This window comes from Gadus morhua, chromosome 21 (assembly GCF_902167405.1).
Source record: "Gadus morhua chromosome 21, gadMor3.0, whole genome shotgun sequence".
Classification (NCBI taxonomy): domain Eukaryota; kingdom Metazoa; phylum Chordata; class Actinopteri; order Gadiformes; family Gadidae; genus Gadus; species Gadus morhua.
Genome location: NC_044068.1, coordinates 16,584,336 through 16,594,108, shown reverse-complemented (window position 1 = coordinate 16,594,108; position 9,773 = coordinate 16,584,336). Strand labels below are relative to the sequence as shown.

At 47.2% G+C, this 9,773-nt stretch overlaps 1 protein-coding gene across 1 annotated transcript; it reads left to right on the top strand.

Annotated features, from left to right (window-relative positions):
• Positions 1–16: 16 nt before the first annotated feature.
• cfap206 (cilia and flagella associated protein 206) lies at positions 17–6,679 on the top strand. The gene is made up of 12 exons (XM_030345994.1): positions 17–234; positions 311–394; positions 486–576; positions 867–1,055; positions 1,619–1,777; positions 2,371–2,585; positions 2,977–3,096; positions 3,809–4,007; positions 4,491–4,631; positions 4,906–5,099; positions 5,655–5,795; positions 6,302–6,679. Exons 1-12 carry the CDS (start codon positions 127–129, stop codon positions 6,521–6,523), a joined length of 1,863 nt encoding a protein of 620 aa, XP_030201854.1. The 5' UTR covers positions 17–126; the 3' UTR covers positions 6,524–6,679.
• The last annotated feature ends 3,094 nt before the right edge of the window (positions 6,680–9,773 follow it).

The following is a 9,773-nucleotide window of genomic DNA, read 5'->3' as shown; positions in this document are numbered from 1 at the left end:
GACAGGAGGCAGTCAGTTACCCTGACAACTCTCAACAAGTCAATGTTTGTCTTGGTTTCAAACCACCTCAGTATCGATCGACCCGTTCATGTATGACTGCCCATAGTGTAATTCATTTGTGTAGAGATGTCCAGGGCTCAGGCAGAAAGCGTGATTAAAAACATCATCCGAGATATCGGCGAGGAATGCGCAGCAAAAGGCCAGGCCGCGTCCGAGACGCTGGTGGCCTTCATGGTGAGTTTATACTGTGTAATGTTTAATGCGTTACTGAGTTGCCTGTGAATAAATGTAGAGAATAAATTGACCGCAGGTGAAGGCTGTGGTTCTGGACCCGGAAAACGGGTTCAACGTCGACCGGACTCTCACCAGAGAGGACGTGAGACAGCTGGTAGAGGTAAAGTAACAGACAGTAAACACTCTTTAACAACACTTCGACCTAGTAATTACCATTTATGTGACCATTTTAAATGTTTTTTTTTTCATAGTTGTGTGTGGGTAAACTGACCGAGGAAGGCAGTCCAGCTCTCGACACATTAAAGATGCAGGTTTACTTTGACATGAACTACACATCTCGACGTGAGTTGGGCCTTGTTCTCATTAAATCACATTTATAACACATGATCGGGTCACTCACTGTTTCTGTCTGTATTTGTGTATTCAACATTCTGCATCCTTTTGTCCTAGAAATAGTAGCAGGTGCGTCCAATTTTTAAATCAACCTTTATTTGTATTTTTACAAATTGTTAAACGTTTATCCTCCACATAGAATAATGGTGTTTTCTTCAGTTGAGTCTTTGGATAATTGGCCTAGTAAACTAACCCTTGGCTGTTGTACTGGTAATTGACCAAATCTTTCCGACCGGCAGGTGAGTTCATCCAGGAGCATCAGCGCCTGCTGGCCACACGGCTGGGGCCGGTGTCCCGGGACATCATGGACATGCAGGCCAGGACGCAGGCGGACCTGGAGGAGCTCTACCGCAGGATCATCAGCTACATGCTGCTGAGCTCCGGGGTGGGCTCGCCCAACGACGTCAACACCGTCCGGGAGGCCGCAGGTAGGGGTCTCTGAATGAACGGGGAACGGGTACATGGGAAGGACACCGTCCAAAGACACCGACAGGAAGTCTGTGTCCGTCCACTTCCTGTTCCAGCGGCGCTGCCGAATGTGTTTCCTAAGCGGAAGGTGGCGATCTTCCTGTCTGTATCTCTCTACTACCTGTCTATGTATCCACTTCCTGTCTGTAGGTCTACTTCCTGTCTCAGCAGCGCTGGAGAATGTGTTTCCTCACCAGGATCTCGGGACCTTTCAGAGTGTATCTGACCACTTCCTCTCGAAACCCCAATACTTCCTGTCTGTGTCTACTTCCTGTCCCAGCAGCACTGCAGAATACGTTACCACAGCATGACCTGGGGACCTGTCTGTCTGTATCGATCTACTTCTTCTCTAAACCCCCACACTTCCTGTCTGTGGCTACTTCCTCTCTAAACCTCTTTACTTCCTGTCTGTATCCATCTACTTCCTCTCTAAACCTCCCTTCTTCCTGTCTGAGACTACTTCCTGTCTGTGTCTACTTCCACTCTAAACCTCTGTACTTCCTGTGTCTACTTCCTGTCCCAGCGGCACTGCAGAGTGTGTTTCCTCAAGAGGAGCTTGGGACCTTCCTGTCCCTCTCCAGTCAGGACAAGGAGCAGCAGCTGGCCGAGTTGACCGCCGTCGTCACGGGGATACGAATCTTCAACAAGTTCCTGAATAAGGGAGGGGAGGGCATCGACGACTGTGAGTTCACACATCGTTACCGCGGATACCAGATGAGAAAGATTTCAGATGAAATGATGAAAGAGGATGAGGGTCTTTGGGTTAGGGTTTGGACTCCAAACCCAAAGCAGCCTATGGCCCCCTTGGGACGTTTTTAAGAATGTTAGGAACACCATGATGGACTGTCGGTTGTGTGATTCTAAGGGGAAAATCCCAGAGTTTTCCATCACCCAGCCGTGGTTTTTCAATCAGTGGGGGTATGGGTAGTTAACGCAACATTCTCCCTCTTCAGCTCACTTGGATGTGGTTTGGTCGAAAAACAGAACCGCCATTACCGTTTATTGCCATAGGTGTCGCCATAGAGGACGAAACAGAACTTTAAGTTAAGCCTTGGTCTACGGTTCAAAATGGTTAGACTTCATGGGAGAAACGGCTATGGAGTTTGTTTTGATGAAAATCATTGTAAGAATCTTGTGCAGGCGGCACAATGCATCATGGTGAATAATAGTCAGCAGAAATGTCTACTGTGGCACCCTTGTGTGAATGGACCAATCAGGTTGGTTCCAGTGTGTGTAACTGCAGGCCGTTGACGCCTGTCCCCTCGTGCTCCACAGTGCCCATGCTCCTGAACGAGGCGCTGCCTGAGCTCAGCGGCGCCATGGAGGCCTCGCTGCTCCAGACGCGGGGCCTGGCCTGGAGGTACACCGCGCTGCTGGAGATGCTGGCGGGCGGCCAGGAGCCGGCCGGGGAGAAGGACCAGTCCCCCGTCCTGCTCAGACAGGCCCTGTACAACGTCCGACAGCACGAAGCCCTCCTCAAAGCCATACTGGTGGGTTTAGCGGCGGAGGAGAGGAGAGGAGAGTGAGACCTTGTTACTAACTTATACTTAAGTTACAAGGGAAGTTAGGCATTCTCTTGCATGCTGATATAGGTATATTAGTCTTGCAGGCTGATGTTGGTCTGTCGGTCTGTCTGTCTGTCTTTCAGACTGATGGGGGGTCTGTGCGTCTGTCATGCAGGCTAATGTTGGTCTGTTTTTCTTGCAGGCTTATGTCTGACTGTATGTCTTGCAGGCTGATGTGGGTCAGTGTGTCTGTCTTGCAGGCTGATGAGGGTCAGTCTTGCAGGCTGATGTGGGTCTGTCGGTCTGGCTTGCAGGCTGATGAGGGTCTGTCTGTCTGTCTTGCAGGCTGATGTGGCTCTGTCTGTCTGTCTTGCAGGCTGATGTGGCTCTGTGTGCCAGGCAGGTGGAGACCCTGCAGAACGACCTGGAGTCGCGCCTCCTGAACCTGAAGGAAGCGGTTCAGACCAGGACGGCCGTGTCCACCGCGGTGGTGTTCGTACGTATCTCCCCCCCCCCCTCCTACTCTCACTGTTACCGTGACTACAAACCAGAGATCTTCCCTCCTGTGTGGTCCTTGGTGCAAATATCTTTTCTTGGGGCTCGCCACAAACACAAATGCATGCTTCTGTATTCACACACACGCACGGAGACACACAACCACTCTAGACAATTTCAAAAGCAGACAAATTTCTCTCCTAAATGGTACAAATTGACGTCCACCACACGTTATCACAAATTCATTGGACGAATGAGCATTTCCCACCTTGCCTTCTTCCTTCATTAGTTTGAAAAGAAAGCAACCAAATTAATTAAGGTAAATAATATTTAAAAAGGGGGGAATAAATTATCAAAACCGTAATTGTTATACACAAGTTTGGAAGGTGGTATATAAAGCCATTACAATAACAAGTTTGCTTATTGTTAAGGTTGAATGGTTACATCACTGCATGGAAAGGTCAAGGCGCGAGAGGGCCCTTTAACAATAATAAAGATCACCTTCCTGCATTGACAAGATAGCTTCTGCACCGATTGCATCATCTATATTCACGCTAGTGTCCCCGACTCCTATGATAACCCGAGGCAACGCACTCGATCCGCTGCCTGTGGGAGTTCACAGTGTTGCCGATGGTAGCCTCGAAATGGCCGAATGTGTAGCACACAACTCCCCTAACCTGTGCGTGAAGCTCACCCAGAGTGCGGTGCTCCAGCCCCACTTCACAGTGCTGTCCCAGCTGTGGGCGGGGCTCCAGGACGAGATGGTGCTCCTCAACGTGCAGGAGGCGGTGGCCCTGGGCCTGCAGCCCTTCCTGCTGGCCCAGGCCCAGCTGTTCCCCCCCGCACAGCTGGACCTCCTGCTGGAGGGGTCGGAGGTCAGGAGCGACGAGCAGCGGATGGCCGAGTCGGCGGGTGAGTGGGACGCAGAGCAGGGCGTAATACGAGCTAGGTTTCAGTCTGGGACAGAGGTTATTCTGTCCGTCTGGTTACTTCCGTATGTTTCCCACGCTGTATATTACACCGAGCTGTGGCATGTATATCCTTGTGAACTGAACATTCACACTTTCTGTTTGGTCGTGGTGTGCACACAGAATTGCGGTCAAGGTGTACAACATTTTTAGCGCGCAATGTACATTTGGCGCTTAAAATAAGTAAAAGCAGCACCAGTGTGTCATACCTGATGAGTTCTTGGTTGTCAGATGAGGTTTCTTGTTGGCGATCATGTCGAAACGTTCTCTAGTTGGCTGTTAGACTCATCCAAAGTTATATTAAAGTTCCTATGTTGGTAGGATTCCTACCAGTGTGTTCCTGTTCTAAGATAAGATGATCCTTTATCAATGGCAGGCAGGAACTTTGGGAAAGGGGCTAACCATTGACCACCTTCCTTATCTTTAGAGGAACGTGTCAACGTCCAGGAGGTCCGAGGCCGGCAGTGGCTGTTCCCGGGGACCACGGGGAACTTCTCCAAGCTGCCGCTGCAGTACCGAGGGATGTGTGGCTACAGCCTGGCCGCCAGGGACGGCCTGCTGCTCCCGGGTGAGCCAGGACCCCTCGGGTCATACCCCTCTACAGAGAGGGGGGCTGGGCTCAGGCGCCCAGGTTATGTTGTACCCCAATGTCCTCAGCCTCCCTGCAGGCATCCATGCGCTTAACCTCTACCTGCTCCTTAATGACCTCACGTATTCACAAATCCATGTATTCTCAATTGTGTTATTGTATTGAATTATGGTTAAGAATCAGATAATAATGACTAAAACATTGGTGCGTCTGTTTGTATAAGAAACAACAATGCCACACATGTTAATTAAAGGGAATCCCAGCATCGGCGTCCTGAGACTCCAGGACAAGTACTACGTGTTCAGCTCCCGGGAGGCCGCAGAGCAGTTCTCCAGCTGCCCAGACGACTTCACCTCCCGCGTGGCCGAGCGGGCGCGGAGGTGCCCCGAGCTCATCCAGCTGCTGGAGCTACACCATCAGTTCACCGGGACCACGCCCTACTCTGAGGTGAGCCACGCCCTACTCTGAGGTTAACCCCGCCCTACTCTGAGGTTAACCCCGCCCTACTCTGAGGTTAGCCACGCCCTACTCTGAGGTTAGCCACGCCCCACTCTGAGGTTAGCCACGCCCTACTCTGAGGTTAGCCAAGCCCTACTCTGAGGTTAGCCACGCCCAGCTCTGAGGTTAGCACCGCCCTGCTCTGAGGTTAGTCCTCAGTAACCGGGCTTCTGTGTTTACATGGCAGTTAGGTACCCTGATTGCTGCAGTAGGTTATTATGCCGTGCGTAGTGGAAACTGGTCGTCATGCACCCAGAAGTCCCAGCAGGGCCATTTATCTGGGTGTCTATGGTCCTGTCTCTATATGCAATATCCCTATAACTTGCAATATTTCGTTGCCTTACTGAGCTATTTCAATCAACTGGATGGACCAGTATTTTTGTCTGTGCCTACTTAGGCTATTATATAAACACAGCGTGTGCGTTTGTGCGTGTGTGTGTGTGTGCGTGTGTGTGTGTGCGCGTGCGCGTGTACGTGTGTGTGTGTGTGTGCGTGGGGGTCCAGGGTCCAGGGGGCACCCTACAGGTGAAGGCGGTCTGCCGGTGCGACAGCGGCACCCAGACGGACACCCACCTCCTGGAGACCAACCTGGCGACCACGTACCAGTGGAACGAGTGGGAGCTGCGCCGGCAGGCCATCCGACTGGTCTGTTCGTCTATCTCAATGAACACACCAATCCCAAGTGAATGGAAAATAACTACAAAATAGTTACAAAAAATCGCTTCGATAACCACCTCCTTGCAAGTCTTTTTCAACATTATTACCTCTGGTTTTTGCACACTTCACACACAACAATAGCGTCACAATAGCGTTCATAAAATCGTACTTTTAGGGGATGTTTCGCTGTGCTCCTGCTGAGCAGATCCTCTTTACACTTGCCACTCGCCAACCCTTTTTCTAAATCGGCGGGAGTTATAACATCTGCAAAGAATTAAAGGTTAAATGGATGGGTTGTAGGGTTTGAGTGCAAAAGAAAAGGCTAAATTACACCGTCCAGCACATTTATTTTGGAAAGTCGGCTGCCTCTGAATTTAATACGCAGGTAAAAACCGTGTTGACACTGCAGTACCTTCAGTGTCGTATTTAAACTTTATTCACAAACCTAATTGTTCAGGAACAAACTGTATCCAAACCCCCCCCCCCCCCACTAGGCCAACCTGCAGAGCAGGGTGACCCACTCCACGCAGACCCACCTGAGCCACATGAGGCGAGACAACGACTCCCAGACGTACCCCCCCCAAGACACTGCCTGCCAGACCACCAGGGACGGCGAGACCAACGTTCCCAAACCCCTGGTGCACATGACCCGGCTCCGCGGCCGCCATGAGCACCCCGCCGTCAAGACAGACCTCACCAGACCTGTGGAAGACTGAGCCTGATTGGTTGATGGATTTTCATGTATGCACTTTTCAGTTTAAAAGTTGATTTATTGGTTTATTTGGCTCTCATAGTTGTTGAATAAACCATTAGCACTGGCTGATAGTTGTAATTGATTAAATGTTGCAAACAATAAACCAGCTAATGTGACATCCGTCTTGAAATCCTAAAGGGCTCTAAATGGTCTCCATCTCTGAAATGCAACTCTTTACTGACTCTTGGATCTTAAAAGACTCAAAGGTCCTCTTGTGTCTCTTCTGTAGTGTGACCTTTGGGGACACCTTGGGGGTCTTCCCATTACTTAAATGGGATATCCTGTGTCCCCCAGTGTGAGTGAGCTTTCTCCTGTGAAGCGTTTTCTCAGGCAGTGAGCGGGGGATCATCAGAACAATCAACATGATGAATGAATGCATCTGACTGAATGTCTTCCAGTGCGTTTGAGCCGTTGATGGGAGATTATCATAAACCTTTTGCCTAATAGAATCAACCGACAGATCAGCACCACGGCTAGCGCCATGACCTGCGGAGCCTGTTCTATAGTTGCCGTGTCACCCGGGATGCTCCTTTTATAGCATTACCTCATGTTCTCTGTGCATCGGTAAATGCACCTCAAATAGGGCCTGACCTTTTAAAACCTCAAATGACCAAGATTTGGTTGTTGCATACACTAGCATGCTTTTACACATTGAATAGACTGCCCATAAATAGCTTGAAATGGCTACACATGGGACATGAGTTGGCTGCACATGACTGCTGTTTGTGGACTCAGAGCCCCTCGAGATACTCTGGCGTGGTCTGGTTTGATTCATACCTTCTGGTATTTGAACTTAAATTTGAATGCAAAGATTCTTCCGACTCGAAGTTAAAGCAGCAAACCATTGATCGTACGGGACCATTGGATCAATGTGACATGGTGCGGTTGCTGCATGGCAAGCCTTCGGACTGAGTCGAGTAGTGGTGCATTCTGTGCAAGGGAAGTTTTGCTCTTGGTTTAAGGCTCGGACGTACTTTAAGTGTTCTGCGTCCGCGGACAGATACGTACCGGTCGCATGGACGTCCATGTTCCATTTATCCTCAATTAAGATCATGGATCAGCCTTGGATTGAATGATTAATTGATATTGGGCCCTGGTGGTGTTCACACACACGATGTTACCTTCACACCAGATTCAAGATAATATATCTAAAACACAGAAATTGCCAAGACAAAAACAGAGTTCAAAGAAAGTGTATTATGTTGATGGTATTGATGGGCCTATCAATGTCAAATTAAAATATTTATTCTGGTGTTATGCAGGGTGAATAAGAGACTCAATTGTTTGAATCTGAGAAAGAATCAGCCTGATTATTGCCTTGTCGGTGGCGGCATCTACTGGATGCTACAGGAATAAAGGCATTTTATTTTTCCGAGGTTGAACTTCAGTATAGATAACAGAAAGTTATCGCATATGTGATGCGCCAGCCCGTGCCATGGTACAGGACATGAAACAATTTAACGGCAGATATGGGTGTGGGTTTTGTCTGCATATGGGAGAAATAGAACGGAAATAGAAGGGAAAAGGGTTAACACGTGTATATCCTCACTCTACTGAGTATCCTCAACTAAGAACACAAGACTACCCATCAGGCATCTGCTGCAATACAATCAGACACAGATGTTAATGGGGTTAAGGGACCTAGTCAACATGCTGCTACTTTCTAATTTCGACATTATCAAACATTTTGTCCCAGAATATATGCATAGTATTTGCCTTGGTGTAACAAAACAATTTGTCAGTATTTGGTGTGATTCAAAAAACTCTGCTTTGCCATTCTACTTACAACCGAAAATAATCCAACAGATTGACAGTTCTCTCCTCACCATACACCCACCACATGAAGTCAAAAGATGTCCAAGGTCATTGTCCGAGAGACACTATTGGAAGGCATCTGAATGGAGGGCATTTATTTTCTTTTATTCCCCCATTCTTTTGAAAACAGTTTTACCCCCGGTTTATTATAATCACTGGCTATTACTTGTCTTCTCCATCTACACACTCCTCCAGGATAATATCCAAAAAGCTGATCTTTTGCATGCTTCCTCTTGTCTTACGCGTTTTGTTGTCGAGGTAAAAGAGCTTTATGGAAAATGTTATGTATCTTATAATGTTCACTGCTTAACCCATCTTAGCAACGCAGTTGACATGTGGGGTCCGCTGTGGGCCAACACTTCATTTGTTTATGAAGACACAAATGGCACTCTTCTTGAAATGTTCAATGGTACACAGGCAGTCCCTGAACACATTTTTAAGAGATTTTTTACCACAAAAACACTAATGCAGCACACTGAATTATTCAACAATGCCAGTGATGATGTCTGTGACCTTTTCAACAAACTTGTTAACAAAAACAATACAGTGTTAAAATCATACAAAGTAAGTAGTGGTGCTCGGGTTGTCGGGAATTACACAACAAGAGTAATTACAGTGGGGGAGTCCATTCTCTTTGGAAATTATATAGAGACCAGTGTCAAAGAATTCAAGAGATGTTTCATCCACCACCTCTGAAATGTATGCAGCAAATTTTAAACGCAACAATTCTTGTGTGGCTCTAAAAAACGGAGAGCATGGTAGCATTAAATCCATACTACTTTGTAAGCTCCATTGTGGTTGCTTATCAGCATGCAAGTGTGAAGAGGTGTACCTACAAATTTTTTGATTCAAAAAGGATTCCAGACAATTAAGAATCTATGATGATTTTGCTAAGGTGAATACTGCTAAGCAAATTGTGAAGTTCAGAAAGACCCATGAAATACTTGGGTATTTCAAACCTAATGATATTTTGTGCAAATGCTTTTGCTACGTACACGATGAGTCAATTATTCTTATCCAGATGCCTGTATTAGAAAATGTTTAAAGTTAGTAAGGCTTCAATTGTACTCTCTTTCATTGTTATTATATTCTGGATGTTGTAGCCTATGCATGTTGTGCATTATGTTTTATATTTATGTGTGGTTTATGTTTCTACAATAAAATCTCCACATAATACAAATATTTGGCTTATGTTTCACATATTCATTTTAGGACAAATTACAGAATAATGAAAATATATATTAAAAAAAGTATATTATAGTTAACTATAGTAATCTATAGTACACTACAATGTCTGGAAAATTACTATAGTAAATCCCACCTTCGTCACGACCAGGGGACGAAGGCTGGGAGGTGCGTGGATGTGATGATTTCCTGTTGGGCAGCAATTTAGTTGG

Bases quoted from the DNA above. Each gene is read 5' to 3' on its own strand.
- cfap206 (XM_030345994.1), top strand. From the start codon at position 127: ATGTCCAGGGCTCAGGCAGAAAGCGTGATTAAAAACATCATCCGAGAT. The intron at 1,778-2,370 runs GTGAGTTCACAC...CGTGCTCCACAG, and splicing joins AGGGGAGGGCATCGACGACT to TGCCCATGCTCCTGAACGAG. The intron at 3,097-3,808 runs GTACGTATCTCC...GCGGTGCTCCAG, and splicing joins TGTCCACCGCGGTGGTGTTC to CCCCACTTCACAGTGCTGTC.